The sequence below is a fragment of the Hypanus sabinus genome, chromosome 17, assembly GCF_030144855.1.
Source record: "Hypanus sabinus isolate sHypSab1 chromosome 17, sHypSab1.hap1, whole genome shotgun sequence".
Taxonomy (NCBI): Eukaryota; Metazoa; Chordata; class Chondrichthyes; order Myliobatiformes; family Dasyatidae; genus Hypanus; species Hypanus sabinus.
Genome location: NC_082722.1, coordinates 19,672,001 through 19,689,274, shown reverse-complemented (window position 1 = coordinate 19,689,274; position 17,274 = coordinate 19,672,001). Strand labels below are relative to the sequence as shown.

General features: G+C 43.8%; 1 protein-coding gene across 1 annotated transcript in view; it reads left to right on the top strand.

The window, feature by feature from the left end:
• LOC132407121 (palmitoyltransferase ZDHHC1-like) overlaps positions 1 to 14,009 on the top strand; it is a gene marked incomplete at its 5' end in the record, with an annotated part of 37,310 nt that extends 23,301 nt beyond the window's left edge. The window contains 3 exons of the mRNA XM_059993416.1: positions 1,038 to 1,140; positions 4,357 to 4,459; positions 12,749 to 14,009. Of these exons, the coding sequence (XP_059849399.1) occupies positions 1,038 to 1,140; positions 4,357 to 4,459; positions 12,749 to 12,900 (358 nt within the window). The remainder of the gene's footprint in view (positions 1 to 1,037; positions 1,141 to 4,356; positions 4,460 to 12,748) is intronic.
• Positions 14,010 to 17,274: the final 3,265 nt, after the last annotated feature.

The window sequence follows — 17,274 nt, the reverse complement described above, 5'->3', positions numbered from 1 at the left end:
TCGTCAACAGTGAAAGCAAATGAATCTGTCCACGTATCATTAAACGTTCTGTTTTCTTCAGTCACTTTTCTTTTTTTAGAATTCTCCATAGTTGGCTTACCTTGGATCGAAAAATTAAAGAAATCGCGCACTGGCGGGTGTCAGGTATTGGCAGTGGTGACGTATATTAATAGCGATAAAAACACGTTGTAGCGGTGTGCTCACGCAGTCAGTAAACTGCAGTCGAATAACTTTATTCGAACTAAACAGCCTTGCTTTTAAGCCTCCCTCAACCCAGCCCCCATGGACGCAGATGCTGCAAAAGACGCGTACTCACAAACCCCCGTAGGCTATCTCCCTTAGCCAGAATGCTGGCTAATTGTGAGCCGTTTCGGATGTGCCAGGAAATGTGTCGCCACACTTAGATTGTACAAGATCACCATAATCTTCAAATTTAGAATTACATTTCAAAAGCTAACAAACTAACATAAAATACATTTTAATTAAATACTGACCAATTATTTCCCAAAGCCACAGGGAGCCGCAGCACAGAGGTGAAAGAGCCACAAATGGCTCGGGAGCCGCAGGTTGCCGACCCCCGGTGTAGGAGAACTGATTTTATTCTGTTTCCTAAGTGCTTGAGATTTTGTGTACATCAGAACAACAATACAGTGAGATACCTAAATGGGAAGTGATAGAAATGGCAAGATAGACTTTTGTAGATGGGAAGAGATGAAACTTGGAAACACCAACCTGTTGGCCTAACGTCAGTAGTTGGACTCTATAATAAAGCTTGTGAGATCGAGACTCAGAAATACTAATAGCATTGAACAAAGTCAGCAGCAAAAGAATGCTTGACTGATTTATGCTTATCAGTAAAGATAGACCAGACACAGGATTGAATGTGTCAGGTCACATGTTTACATAGAAAACCATCAGACAACAAGGTAAATTTATCTTTCATTTCCCTCTTTACTAGTGTGAAAAATCTTGCACCTTACCACTGACTGTCTATACATGACTTTGTTTTACTTTGTATCCTGTTGTCTGTTTCATAGGTCAACATCAGAGTATCACCAGGACACTGTCATGATAGAGGATGAAAGTTTGCCAGCAGTTGCTTCTAATTGTAATCAAGACAGAAGAAAGAAGATTTCGCAGGTAAAGGAGGCTCATGCAAAAAACATTTCATAGTATTTATAATTAATGAATTCAGGATAGATCTTCAGAGATATTGATCAGAATCAGGTTTATTATCACTGGCATGTGTTGTGAAATTTGTGAACTTACCAGCAGTTCAATGCAATACATAATACAGAAGAAGAAAAAAAATAATAATAATAAGTAAATCAATTGCAGTATATGTATATTGAATAGATTAAAATTGTACAATAACAATATATATTAAAAAAAGTGAGATAGTGTTCATGGGTTCAATGTTCAATTAGGACTCGGTTAGCAGAAGGGGAGAAGCTGTTCCTGAATTGCTGAGTGTGTGCCTTCAGGCTTCTGTACCTCCTACCCGATGGTAACAGTGAGAAAAGGGCATGCCCTGGCTGCTGAAGGTCCTTAATAATGGATGTTACCTTTCTGAAACACCGCTCCTTGAAGGTGTCCTGATTACTTTGTAGGCTAGTACCCAAGATGGAGCTGACTGAATTTACAACCCTCTGCAGCACCTTTTGGTCCTGTGCAGTAGCACTCCCCAACCCCCTGTACCAGACAGTCATGCAGCCTGTCAGAATCATGTTACATCTATAGATGTTTTTGAGTGTATTTGTTAACACACCAAATCTCTTCAAACTCCTAATGAAGTATAGTCACTGTCTTGCCTTCTTTAACATATAACCGTATAACCATATAACAATTGCAGCATTGAAACAGGCCATCTCAGCTCTTCTAGTCCACGATGAATGCTTACTCTCACCTAGTCCCACCGACCTGCCCTCAGCTCATAACCCTCTATTCCTTTCCTGTCCATATACCTATCCAATTGTTTTTTAAATGTCAGTATCGAACCTGCCTCTACCACTTCTACTGGAAGCTCGTTCCACTCTGAGTAAAGAAGTTCCCCCTCGTGTTACCCTTAAACTTTTGCCCCCTAACTCTCAACTCATGTCCTCTTGTTTGAATCTCCCCTACTCTCAATGGAAAACGCCTATCCATGTCAACTCTTGTCTATCCCCCTCATAATTTTAAATACCTCTATCAAGTCCCCCCTCGACCTTCTACGCTCTGAAGAATAAAGACATAACTTGTTCAACCTTTCTCTGTAACTTAGGTACTGAAACTCAGGTAACATTCTAGTAAATCTCCGCTGTACTCTATTTTGTTGACATCTTTCCTATAATTTGGTGACCAGAACTGTACACAATACTCCAAATTTGGCCTCACCAATGCCTTGTACAGTCTTAACATTACATCATATTACATCCCGACTTCTATACTCAACATTCTGATTTATACACGCCAGCATACCAAAAGCTTTCTTCACCACCCTATCCACATGAGATTCCACCTTCAGGGAACTAAGCACCATCACTCCTAGAGCACTCTGTTCTACTGCATTCCTCAATGCCCTACCATTTACCATGAATGTCTTATTTTGATTATTCCTACCAAAATGTAGCACCCCACACTTATCAGCATTAAACTCCATCAGCCTTCTTTCAGCCCACTCTTCTAACTGGCCTAAATCTCTCTGTAAGCTTTGAAAACCTACTTCATTATCCACAACGCCACCTAGCTTTGTATCAGCTGCATACCTACTAATGCAACTTACCACCCCATCACCCAGATCATTAATGTACATGACAAACAACACTGCACCCAGTATAGATCCCTGAGGCACACCACTAGTCACCGGCCTCCAACCTGACAAACAGGTATCCACCACTACTCTCTGGTATCTCCCATCCAGCCACTGTTGAGTCCATTTTACTTCTTCAATATTAATACCTAACGATTGAACATTCCTAACTAACCTTCCGTGTGGAAGAAGCCTTCCATGTAGACAACATCCATTGCTTTACATTCGTCAACTTTCCTAGCAACCTCTTCCAAAAATTCAATAAAATTTGTCAAATATGACCTTCCACGCATAAATCCATGCTGAGAGTCCCTATAACTTTATAATTGCATCAATATGTTGGGACCAGGTTAGATCCTCAGAGCTCTTGACACTCAGGAACTTGGAACTGCTCACTCTTTCCACTTCTGATCCCTCTATGAGGATTGATGTTATGTTGTGCTGACTTCCCCTTTCTGAAGTCCACATTTAATCCTTAATCTTACTGACGTTGAGTACAGTGTTGTTGTCACAACACTATTCACCCCCCTCCTCGTCACCATCTGAAATTCTGCCAACAGTAGTTGTGTCTGCAGCAAATTTATAGATGGCATTTGAGTTGTGCTTAGTCACACACAGTTGTGGGTGTAGGGAGAGTAAGCACGTATCCTTGAAGCACACCATTGTTGATTTTCAGCGAGTGGAGATGTTATTTCTGATCTGCACAGACTGTGGTCTCCTGGTGAGGAAATTGCAGGGGGAGGTACTGAAGCCCGAGTTTTGGAGTTTGTTCATTAGAACAGAGCGTGCTATCGATAACATTGAGCACTGAGCCATAATCAATAGACAGCAGCCTGAGCTAGGTGATTCTATTGTACCAAGAGCCAGGGAGATTGCATCTGCTGTAGACCTATTGGGGTGATAGGCCAATTGTGCTGGATCCAGGTCCTTGCTGAGGCAGGAGTTGGTTCTAGCCATGACCAAGCTCTCAAAGCGCTTAATCACAGTAACTGTGGGTGCCAATGGGTAATAGTCATTGAGGCAGCTCACCCTTCCCTTCTTGAATGTTGGTGTGATTATCACCCTTTTGTAGCTTGAACCAGTTTGACTATTCTCCTCTGACCTCTCTCATTAAGGTGTTTTTACCTTCAGATCTGCTGCTCACTGTATGCTTATTGTGTTTTGCACCGTTCTTTGTAAATTCTAAGGGCTGTTGTTTGCGGAAACCTTAGAGATTAGCAGTTTCTGAGAGATGCTAAACCACCTCATCTGGCACCAACAATCATTCCATGGTCAAGGTCACTTAAATCACATTTCTTGCCCATTCTGATGTTTGACCTTAATAACAGCTGAATCTCTTGACCATGTCTGCATGTTTTTATGCATTGAGTTGTTACCACACGATTGGCTGATTAGATATTTATATTTATGAGCTGGTGGACAGATGTATCTATTAATAAAGTGTCTACTGGACGTAATTAAAGTAGTACTTTGCATGTGAACAGCTCTGTCAGTTTCTGAATGAAACATATATATCCTTCTGGCAGAATTTTACATCTGGTGAATAACTGATATTAATCTTTCTGTAGTTGAAGGAAAAACGAAGATGTAAAATGTCTGCACGTAGATTTAAACGCAAGGCTGCAATCAGGACCTCTAAAAGACCATTTCGACCTTCTCAACTAACACCAGGTAGGGGTTAAGTAGTTACTACCTGAAGTAAAGTTTTTTTTAGAAAGTTTGTACTAAAAACAAATTGAAGGGATTGTGAACTTTTATAATGTCCTAATAGCCTGATTTTCTAACTTTTCATAATTTGAAATGAACTAATCTATTTATCAAAAGAAGAACATTTGTTTAAATGGTTTCAACATATTGCGACAAAGTTAATGTAAAAGTCATAAAAACACAAAATGCTGGCAGAACTCAGCAGGCCAGACAGCATCTATGGGAGGAGTTAGTGACGACATTTCGGCCCAAAACCCTTCATCAGGAGTGGATTGAGGTTTCGGCCCAAAACGTCGTCACTACCTCCTCCCATAGATGCTGTCTGGCCTGCTGAGTTCTGCCAGCATTTTGTGTTTTTATTTATTTCCAGCATCTGCAGATTCACTGGTGTTACCTTTTAATGTAAAGGTCTATTGATTTTAGTTAATAGATAGCTAAAGCATCATATTTACTGCACTTTATTTCAGTCTTCTGAAATATATTCAGCTATTTGAGTCATGTTGATTTTCATCTTGTGCTGAATTACTCAACTAGTTTCTTTCACTGCAGTTTTATTGACTTTCATGCATTGTAGGTAAGGGGCAGGGCATAAGAAATCACTCTGGCTCCCCACATTCCAGGTAGTCCCTTCCCTTGTACCTGTGCCATAGTCTCCCACCCACTGCTGGAAGCTTTTCTATTGTGACCACTTTCTCCTCAGGTTTCTGGGGCATTCCTGATTGTTCTAATTGTAGGTGACCTTTATACCTTGAGTTGGTACAGCCAGCCACCCCTGTAGGGTGTAGGTCGGTTTTAAGAGGCAGTTTTGTTTCTTCTTTCCATCCTTTTAATCAGCCCTGATGCTTGGGCCGTCATGGTGGATGTGATACACCGTTGCTGGTGGCCCGGTCTTTCAGGCTCTTGTAATTTAGAGATACAGCGCGGAACTGGCCCTTCTGGCTCAGCAAGCCGCACCAACGAGCAACCCACTGATTTAACACCAGCTTAATCACAGGGCAATTTACAATGACCAATTAACCTGCTAACTGGTACCTCTTTAGACTGTGGGAGGAAACCAGAGCACCCTTGTCCTACAAAATGAGACCCATTATCCGATTGTATTTCCTGCGGGTCCCCAAAACAACGGATCGACTTCTGCAATCCTTTCAGCGTATGGTCCTGATCAGACTCGAGTATGTCTTGGCCATGGTGAGCAAGTACTTACATCATTACTGCTGTGGCAGGGCTTCGATATAATCCATCTGCCACATTAGGGCTGAACCAGTTTCCCTTTTAGTGTGGTGGAAGTAGTGGTCTTTCAGGGAGAGCTGTCTTTTTAACCTGCTGGCAAATAAAGCATGTAGCGACAGCTTCCTTTGTTACGTCCACGGGTTGCAGGTCCATCCAGCGGTGTCAAGTGACCAGCCGTGTTCCTTTTCCCCAGGCACTCAGCAAGATTCATTAGGCCATACCCTTATTCTCCTTTTGTTTGGGAAACCCTATCTCATTTAACAGAGTGACTTCCTGAGACAAGGGGCTGTCATTAGTGCTTTCCATCAACTTGGGAGAACATCTTCATAAATAGGGGCATCACAGCATGAAAATTCAACATAACCCCTCTGTACAAAAGATCACATCTGAAGTATAGTATCCAGTTTTGGTGACTATGCGAAGGCCTTCAAAGGCAAAGAAAAGATTTACTGGAAAATTTCTAGGAATGAGTGATTTTTGCTTCAAGATGAGATAGGAGAAGCTGGAGTCATTTTCCTCACACTAAAGAAGATTGACTGGATATTTGATGGAGCTGTACAAAAGACTATGACCAATTTTAGGATAAAACCAAGAAAAGCTCTCTCAAATATGATTTAGGGATCTTATTTTTGGAGGGGTTGATTGGAGCCCAGAGATATATTTGAAGTGAAAGGGAAATACAGTAAAGGAGAGGTATAAGGAGAAACACTATTACACAGTGAGAGGCAGATCTGGAACTCTGTGCCTGAAAGAGTCCTAGAAGCAGAAACAGTCAGGGATAAGAGAAATGGAAATGGAGAAAATAATTTTCATAGCTCGGGGGAAAGAAGATAGTTTGGGACCAAATGAATTGCTCTTAGGGTACCCACAGTGGACAATGTGCTGAAAGACACACTCCTGCGAAGCAACTGATCTGTGATTCTACAACAAGCCAAGGGGGGGGGGGGAGGGAGGGAGAAAGAGAGAGAGAACTTTGACCGCTCAAAGCATTGATATTAGTCATGGAGAATTGAATACAGAGATCCTCAAGAGGCTAGACTTAGAAGCATGCAGATATGGTAAATTATTCATGAGATTGGAAGACAAATGACTAGAGGAATATGAAAAACAAACATTTATGAAATTGAAATATTTCTTTACCATAAATCAAGAAGCCAGAGTAAAGGATGTATGAAATATAGACAACAGAATTCTGAATTATTATATTTATAGAGAAGAAAAGATGAAAGACAGGCCAGGAATTCTTTGTGCTTCATCAAGTGTACAGATAACAAAAAAAGAGGTTTGATTGGTAGAGCTTTGGCAAGGATGAGGGTATGTCCATATATAGAGGTGAATACTGGAGATCTTACTAATGACACGCACAAGGCCAGTCTACTAATTTTGAGGAAGTTTAGAATCAAGAGATGTTGTCAAGTGGTAAAGCTGAGGCTGTCATTTCAAATAATGTTGGCAAGAAGATGCACATACAGGGAGAAGGGGGAGATGTGATCGCCAGAGGTAACCGTGCAATTGATGCAAGTGCTGCACAAAATTCTACTGATGGCGGTCTGGTGAGAGCAGGTGAATGTGATTCCATTCATCCAGAAAACACTGAATAGATATAGGAAAAAGAAAGTGAAATCAACATTGAAGGTTGAAGACAAGTTGAGAAGGAAGGACACAAGTTCTTGTTTCAATCAAATTGGATGATAGTAGTGATCAGAACTTTAGCAATAGTGTGGAACAAGTAGGAATTTGCTTTGGTGGATAACAAGATCTAAGTGAGATCAACAGAGATGTAGGAAGCCCAAATATCCTCAAACTTTGTAAAGGAAAGAGCAATTGGAGCTGAGGTGTTCGACAAATAAAGAGCAAGGGACTTGTAATTATGAGTATCGTGTTTTAATAAAAGAGCGTTGTAGCTGAGGGACCAGAACTATCCACAAAAGACCAGCACTAGAAGCAGGAAGGGTAATTCCGTATTTATTAGTTTACAGCAAATAAAGTCAGAGTGGGAGGTGCACTGGGTCCCACACCACCAGGTTCAGAGTGGGAGGTGCACTGGGGTTCCCACACCACCCGGTTCAGAGTGGGAGATGCTCTGGACTCCCACACCACCCAGGTTCAGAGTGGGAGATGCTCTGGGCTCCCACACCACCCAGGTTCAGAGTGGGAGGTGCGCTGGGCTCCCACACCACCAGGTTCAGAGTGGGAGATGCTCTGGGGTCCCACACCACCAGGTTCAGAGTGGGAGGCGCACTGTGGTCCCACACCACCAGGTTCAGAGTGGGAGGCGCACTGTGGTCCCACACCACCAGGTTCAGAGTGGAAGATGCACTGGGGTCCCACACCACCCAGGTCCAGAGTGGGATGTGCACTGGGGTCCCACACCACCCAGGTCCAGAGTGGGATGTGCACTGGGGTCCCACACCACCCAGGTCCAGAGTGAGAGGTGCACTGGGGTCCCACAGCACCAGGTTCAGAGTGGGAGGTACACTGGGGTCACACACCACCAGGTTCAGAGTGGGAGGTGCACTGGGGTCCCACACCACCAGGTTCAGAGTGGGAGATGCGCTGGGGTCCCACACCACCAGGTTCAGAGTGGGAGGTGCACTGGGGTCCCACAGCACCAGGTTCAGAGTGGGAGGTACACTGGGGTCACACACCACCAGGTTCAGAGTGGGAGGTGCACTGGGGTCCCACACCACCAGGTTCAGAGTGGGAGGTGCGCTGGGCTCCCATGCCACCCAGGTTTAGAGTGGAAGGTGCACTGGGCTCACATTCCACCAGGTTCAGAGTGGGAGGTGGCTGGGGTCACACACCACCAGGTTCAGAATGGGAGGTGCGCTGGGGTCAGACACCACCAGGTTCAGAGTAGGAGATGTGCTGGGGTCACACACCACCAGGTTCAGAGTGGGAGGTGCGCTGGGGTCACACACTGCCAGTTTCAGAGTGGGAGGTGAGCTGGGGTCCCACACCACCAGGTTCAGAGTGGGAGATGTGCTGGGGTCCCACACCACCAGGTTCAGAGTGGGAGGTGTGCTGGGGGTCCACACCACCAGGATCAGAGTGGGAGGTGCACTGGGGTCCCACACCACCAGGGTCCGAGTGGGTGATGTCTTTAAGCTCTTTTTGCAGTTGAGGGTGAGGGAGATAGTTAAGAGGGTATAATAAGACAACTTACACAGGATGAAAACAGTTGAGGTTATCTTTACACCGCAGAATGATCTTTGGAGAAATGACAAGTTTTGGTACCTACACAGGGTGAAATAATTCTAAATCCAGTTTATCCTGATCAGATGCTAAATGGCTAAGCATTTCCACCTCATCCATTAAGGATCCTCAATATGAGGCGAGGGGTGCTATGCAAGGCCAGGGTGAGAGAAGTATTTTGAACAGGAAGGGATCAGCAGTACTAAGATGTTGCAGAACTGCTGTAGTGAATGGAGATTGGACAGGGATCTCACACATGGAATTAGGATTGTCCTTATGCCGATGAGTTACTTCCTCTCCATTTCTGTGGCTTTGGAGGTGGCCAATGTACTTTTCCACTGATGAGGCCCGTAGTTTGTGAGGTGTGCTCCTTCCACTGCTACTGCTGGAACTGCTGAGTTCCTCCAGCAGTTTGTCTTTTTCTTTAGATTACAGCATCTGCAGTCTGTCCTGTCTCCAGACAAGAGCTCTGAGTTCAATCATTTTCTGTTCCCGATTAGTGACAAAACTCTAAAGTGCTGTTATGATACTGTTATAGGTTCACCAGTGAAGGGCAGAGTTGATTGGGATAAATCAGTTCTTGCACTGTAAACTAATTTTCATAGCAGAACCTGAAAGTGAGGGGGAAAACCAGGCAATCAGTATCAAGACTGTCAGCAGTGTAATCTGTGACTATCGGAGCTGCAGTTATTTGGTCTTCACTATAGCATCAGGTGGATGATGGCAAGTCAGTCACTCATTTTCTACCAGATCAATGAACAAGCGAAGCAGGCAGCCTCGAGTTGGGTGCCGATTTACAGTTTCTAAGGTCCAGTCTCATCGCTGAAGTTGTGTGCTTTTCCATTGTGACAGATAACAGGCTTCGTCATACAACTTAATAAATAGACAAGCAGGTTTATAAAATAGTCTGCAAATGATTATTACGGAATGCGGTTTTCCATGTCATTTTTCAATGATGTAATATCTGTCAATGATCAGAAAGAAGTTTGTTATCACTGATGTTTGTCATAAAATGCATTCTTTTGTGGCACCAGTGCAGTTGCAAGACGTAAAATTGTTACTAGTTACACTAATAAATAGTGCAAAAGAGGAATAGTGAGGACCGTTCAAAAATTTGACGGTGGAGGGGAAGCAGCTATTCCTAAAATGTTGAATGTGCTGGCAGTAATAAGAAAAGTGCATGTCCTGGATAAGGAGGCTCATTAGTGATGGATGCTGCCCCCACCGTTTGAAATGGTGGGCAGAGTTGTGCCTGTGGAGCTGACTGAGTCTAACAGCCCGCTGCATCCTCTTTGAGTACATTGGAGCCTCCACACCAGACAGTAATGCAACGAGTCAGAATGCTGTCACTAGTTATTTGCCAGAATCTTTGGTAACATTTCTAATCTCTTCCTAAGCATGGTCGCTGGTGTGCTTCCTTCATTAATTTTGGGTCCAGGATAGATCCTCTGCAATACAGACACCACAGTGCTTGAAGCTGTAAACCCTTTCCACTGCTGGCCCCTCGATGAGCACCAGTGTTTGTTCTCCCTTTCCCTGTCCTGAGGTCTGCAATCACTCCCTTGGTCTCACTGACATTGAGCGCAAAGTTGTTATTGTGACTCCACTCGATCAGCTGATCCATCTCAGTCTTGTACACCTCCCTGTTGCCATCTGACACTCGGCCAACAACAGCGGTGTCATTAGCAAGGTTAAGGACGGTATTGGAGCTCTGCCCAGTCACACAGTCATGAGTGCTGAGAGTAGAGCAGTGGGTTGAGCATGGGGTTATTTCAACCATTCAGCACCACTAATGAATAAGCTGGATGAACTTAGTAGGTCGGGCAGCATCCATTGAAATGAGCAGTCAACGTTTCGGGCCGAGACTGACTTTCAGGACTGAAGAAAGAGGGGGCAGGGGTCCTATAAGGAAGTTGGGGGGAAGGCGGGAGGTGCCAGGTGGAAAAACCAATCGGGAATGATCAAGGGGTGGGGCAGGGGAAGCAGGCAGGGGATAGGCAGGAGAGGTGAAGATGGAATGTAAGGGGAAAGCACTACGGGTAGTAGAAGAAGGCAGAATCATGAGAGAGGTAATAGGCAGCTGGAAGAGGAGGCAGAGTGAAAGTGGGATGGGGGAAGGGAGAGGAAGAGAATTACCGGAAGTCGGAGAATTCGATGTTCATACCAAAGGGTTGGAGACTACCCAGACGGTATATGAGGTGTTGTTCCTCCAACCTGAGTTTGGCGTCATCATGGCTATAGAGGAGGCCATGTCTGGACATATCCAAATGGGAATGTGAAGAAGATCTGAAGTGGGTGGCAACCGGGAGATCCTGTCTGTTGTGGCGGATGGAGTGGAGGTGCTCAACGAAGCGGTTCCCCAATCTGTGTCGGGTCTCGCCGATGTAGAGGAGGCTGCACCAGGAACACCGGATGCAATAGATGACCAACAGACTCACAAGTGAAGTGTTGCCTCACCTGGAAGGACTGTGTAGGGCCCTGAATGGTGGTAAGAGAGGAGGTATAGGGACAGGTGTAGCAATTACACTCGCATGGATAAGTACCAGGTGGGAGATCTGTGGGGAGGACCACTGTAGTTTCCTGATGAGGAAGTCAGGAACCCAGTTGCTGAGAGAGGTGCAGAAGATCAGGTTTTTAAGTTTGTTGATTAGTATTGAGAGGGAGTTGATGCTGAATGCTGAGCTGTAGTCGATAGACGGCTTTCAGATGTTGGTATTCCTGTTGTCCAGGTGGCCCAAGGTCGAGTGGAGAGCCAGTGCAGTTGCATCTGCTATAGATCTGTTGTGGTGGTGGGCAAATTGCAGTGGGTCCAGCTCCTTGTGCAGGCAGGAGTTATCTCCAGCCATGACCAATCTTTCAAAGCACTTCATCACAGTAGACATGAGTGCTAGCATGCAGTAGTCATTGAGGCAACTCACCCTGTTCTTCCTGGATGCCAGTACGATTAATGCCCTATTTAAGCCTGTGGCTGACTGTAGCAATGAGAGGTTTGAAGATGTCCTTGAACACTCCAGTCAGTTGGCTGACATGGGTTTTCGGTAGCCTGCCAGGTTCAGCATCGGGGCCTAACACCTTGTGTTTTATTTAATATTTTTCTCTTGTTTTATGGAACATATTTTTTTCATGGTTACCCCGGTGTTTCAGTTTTGTGTTCTGTTTTACTTTCTCGTTGTCTCATCTCCTGCATCTTCTCCACGTACCCTGCTTTGTGGATTCTTTTGGAGCCTTTAAGTGATCTGAGACGAGTTTCATGGAAGAAAGATAGTGGGAACCTTGCAGGCATGGACCTTCTTTGAGAAATAAGGCATGGGGGATTAGGTAGGGTGGAGGGCCCAGGTGGGCAGAGGCATGAGCATATGACCCATGTACTCAATCTTGACCATCATTATCCCCAGGCCTGAGCATAATCAAATCCTGAAGGTTAAAGCTGTCATGTGGACATCCTTAGCTTTTCAGCCATAAACTATATCAGAACAAGCACAGCTTTAGTGCAAGGTTTCTGTAGTACCTTAGTTGTGTCTGCGAACTTTGCGGTGATTTGCCCCACTACTATGATGAGCTGAACTCTGAGGCTTTGGGCCTGTCTGGGATGCGCTGGAGATTTGGATCTCAGGACTCAGTTTGGTTCAGAATGTTGCTCGCTTCCATAGTTTGCATGATTTGTGTTATTTTTTTCTCTGCACATTTGGTGGTTGGTCTTTACTTTTATTAAATTGGGTTCTTTCAGGTTTCTTGCTGTGTGGCTGCCCGCAAGCAGACAATTCTTAAGTTTGTATTATTTATACATACTTTGAATCTTTAATTCCACTTGTTTGTTCCATTCCACAGCTCTTGCTGCAGCTATTCGGAGATCAGTGCTCTCTGTCCAATCCTTCCCATCGATGGATTATCTGTCTGCTTTATCAGTGAGCACTGTCCGTTCCGTGCGGGCTGCAGGACCTCCAGCTGAGTACCATTCAGACTCTGCAGAGTCTGAATGAAATCCCGGTGGTCCAGTCAAGACTCGGCAGTGCAGCAGTGGCCATGCAGACCAGCACAAACTTCCACAGCACAGATAAATTTTGGAAATTCTCTGCAGACTGCTATTTCTAAAGAGCGCCACAACAAAAGACCAGATCAGCCAACTAAAGCAAAAAGGCGAAAGGCTAGGATCCAAGCAATCTTATTGAAACATATAAGATTGTGAAGGGGCTTGATCGGGTGGATGCCGGGAGAATGTTCCCAATGATGGGTGAAACTAGGACTAGGGGGCATAATCTTAAAATAAGGGGATGCCATTCCAGGACTGAGATGAGGAGAAATTTCTTCACTCAGAAGGTAGTGGGGCTGTGGAATTTACTGCCCCAGAGAGCTGTGGAAGCTACTATACTCAATAAATTCAAAATGGAGATGGACATTTTCCTGGATATAAATGGCATTAAGGGATACGGTGAGCAAGCAGGTAAGTGGAAATGAGGCTAGGTTTAGATCAGCCATGTGATCTCCTGGGCCAGTTTTTGATAGCCTGGATGGGTTGGAGAGGAAGTTTCCAGATTTTTTCTCCTCAATTGGCAAATCGTTTTTTTTTCCCCGGGTGATCACATGGGATTGGGCAGGATGAATAAAATAAAATGGGCGGCATGGTGCCTTGTTGGTTGGCATTGTTGCCTTGTGGGATTCGGTGATAACTAGCCATGATCTTGTTGAATGGCGGAGCAGGCTTGAGGGGACTTTTGGCCTACTCCTGCTCCTATCTCTTATGTTCTTATGTAAGTATTGAACAGTTTTCCAGCATTTAAGTCCATTTCTTAAATGGAACTGCTTCTCAGGGACTGGTTCAGTGTGATGATTTTTAAGTATCACATCAGTTGTTTTTTCACATTCTGTTTACCCTCCATTAACAAATTGTTCATTGTGGTAATCTGAGGGGGAGAAAACATCATTTAACAGCTTCTTTTAAACACTTTCCTAAAACCACAGCATTTATTTTGTGTGGCCTTGGCAATCTTTTATTGGCAATGTGACATTGCTCTTGTTTTATTGAAATTTTATTTCTGTTATTTAATAGTTAAACTCTGAAGTGCCAAAAGTATTTTAGATACAATTTTATTTTTTTTAAGACTACAACATTGTTTCTGTACTAAAATAAATTGTTTTAAAGGATAGGTACCTCTTGTGAGATTTATTTAAACATTACTGCGGAACACTTGCATCACTAAAATGCCATGTTGTATACACATCATTATGGTTATTTCTATTAAGCCTCCGCACTGGAAGACCAATTTAACACCTTCATCTCGTTACCATACACTGAAACCTTTTCCTCTCAACTCAGTTTGCAGAGATTACTATTGCTGCATCACAAAAGGTGGTGCACCTCAACAGAAAGGCAGCCAGCACTCCAAGACTCCACTTGTGGAACTAAACAAGGCCACGTTGCTGAGATCAGAGCACTGCAAACAACAGCCACTGACTGTCTCTTAACAGTAGCAAACATAGATTCTAGAAGTGAAGCATCTGTTTTCTGCTGCATTAATCATATTCCTGCAAACCCAGCACTCTTGTCTCATAGTAGGATGGAGAATGTGTGGGGATAAACAGACCAAATCAAAACAATAATGGTGAGAGAAATTCCAGCCTTGTGTCCAATTTATTGGAGGTCTGTCTGGAACAACAACATGAATAAAATATAAACTCTGAATTTGTTACACACCATACAAAGAGGATGTAACTCATTTATCCCGGTAGAAGCCCTGCTAAGCCACTGCGATACACAGTGGCATGGTTTCCTTCCTGTTTCGAGCGTTCTCATTTTCATTTCACAACTGAGCGGCAAGGTAGCGTAACAGCATGTTGTTTTGCATCGCCACAGACCCGAGTTCAATTCACGGTGCTGTGTGTAAGGACAGTGTGGATTTCCTCCAGTGGCTCTGGTTTCCTCTCACATTCCAAAGACATAGAGTTTATGAGGTTATTTGGTTACATGGGTGTAACTGGGCTGTGCAGGCTCATCGGTTGGAAGGGCTGTTACCGTGCTATGTCTCTAAATCTTTAAAAATAATCGAAATCTAACGACGTAAGCACTGCTTGATCTCAAATGTTTCTTAGTACCTGAAGCATTGAATCTGTTTCTCCACATATAAAACCGTAAGACACAGGAGCAGAATTAGGCCGTCCAGCCCATCGAGTCCACTCCGCCATTCCATCATGGCTGATCCTGAATCCCATTCAACCCCATACACCTGCCCTCTCACCATATCCCTTATTGCCCTGACTGATCAGGAATCTATCAACTCCTGCTTTGAGTATGTCCACGGACTTGGCCTCTACTACATTCTGTGGCAGAGCATTGCACAGATTCACCACTCTTTGGCTCAAAAAAATCTTCCTGTTCTAAAAGGTCACCCTTCAATTTTGAGGCTATGCCCTCTAGTTCTGGATACCCCGACCATAGGAAACATCTGCTCCACATCCATGCTATCTTGTCCTTTCAATAGTTGGTATCTTAACCCCTTCATTCCCAGAATAATGCTGCCGGACCAGTATTTCCAGCGTTCTGTTTTCATTTCAATTTTGCAAAAACAGGAGATTTTTTGCAAATGGTCCTGTTGTGATTGTAGCAAAGAAAGTCAAACTTTTGACTATATCATCAAAGGTGGCTTCCTAGATCTTTCCCAGATCTCATGATCAACATTAAGCAAACCAGATCTATGTTGTTATTACTGTCCGATAAGAAAATGGGAAGAGATCTAGTTATGGCTCTTAACAACTACGGATAGTGCCTAGCCTGATGAGGAATTAGGGAAAATTTAGCTTGCTATACCACATGAAGCCGGGCAGATCAGAAGAGATCTGGGTTCCTTGCTGAAATCTGTGCTGTGTTAACAGCTCTCAAGTGGTGGTGGATATTCTGAAATTTGCCTCTGTAGGATCAAATGGGCAGAACAGTAGGAGAAATCAGACAGGGTTTCTGATGTGCATTCAAACTCCTCCTGGAAATGCATATGTTGATGTCAGATAACAGCTTAAATAATAACTGTTGGAGGCCAAACTATGTATGAACAGAACTAAATTACTTGGTAAAACAATTAAAGGGTATTAGTAGAAAAGTTTGAGGGTAGGAGACTGGGACTTAGAATAAGTAACCTACAGGCCAGAGCTGCCAAACTGATAAGTGAATTTTGGATGGGTATCTCTTTTTCAGTGGGATAAATTACCAGTCATTTCTGTGAACCATTCAGATAGTGGAACCGTTATTTTAGCAATCCAGAGTTATGTTACACCAACCCATATGTACTATCAAATACCCAGAGATGCTTGCTTCCAGAGTAATATACCATGTGATCTGCACATAACTATTATCTACTCTTTGATTTCTCAAAATGCAAGTGGTAGTTTGCACTGAAGTGTCGGGAGATCAGAATCAGATCTATTATCACTGACAAATGACGTGAATTGTTTTGCTGTAGCAGGGTGACAGGTGACATCAGACAAAAGATCTTCCCCTGAACTGCATGCTTGTACACTAAAAGTTTGTGACTCGAGTACTTGTGTATCATTAGAGTCACTCTTCAGTGTGGGAATTCAGCAGTGCTCCCAACAAGTACTGACTGCTTTGGCAAGAGAGCATAAAAATCTATTTAAATTCCTTTGCAAACAGGCCTCAATGACCCAGTTATATAATAGTGGTCAAAGGAACTGGCAAACGTTCTGAATATCCAGCCTGAAGGAAGCCCGAGTGTACAGTTGCCTTGACACCCACTCGCAATATGGTCCCTATGTTTGTAATTGTGTCGGTCTGAGTCAGCAGTCACCTGTGCATCCTGCAGCAACAGGGTCCTTGCGCCATCTAGTGGGTGCAATCGTGTTTGCAGTAGATGGCAGGTTCAAGAGATTCCACACAATGCACCCAACTTGTTACATGATTGATTGGGAAAAGGATATTAGTTAGATATTGAGTTCCCATATGGCACTGTGGTCAATAATACACATGATCTGTCTACTCTGCATATATCGAACAGACATTAGCTGTGATTCTGGCATCACAAATATGTGTAGATATATCACATGCTACACTTCACACCTGTAACACTATGGGTGTTATTTCGGGTGCACTTTACGCTGTATGGTGTACTTGCTACCTGACCTGGCTGTCTCCAAAGATCATTGCAAAGTTGAATAGTTGGGTTATAATGCCCTTGTTATTTCTGTGCTCATCTTTCTGCCTTAGTAAGAATAACTGTTGACCTTATATTCACACATGCAATGCCCGTGGAGATGGTTGAATTCAGACATTAATTTAGCTCTAAGCCATGTATGATTTATGTGCTGTTGGCAGCACCTCCACAAATAAGATCCTTTGGAATTTTTTACTG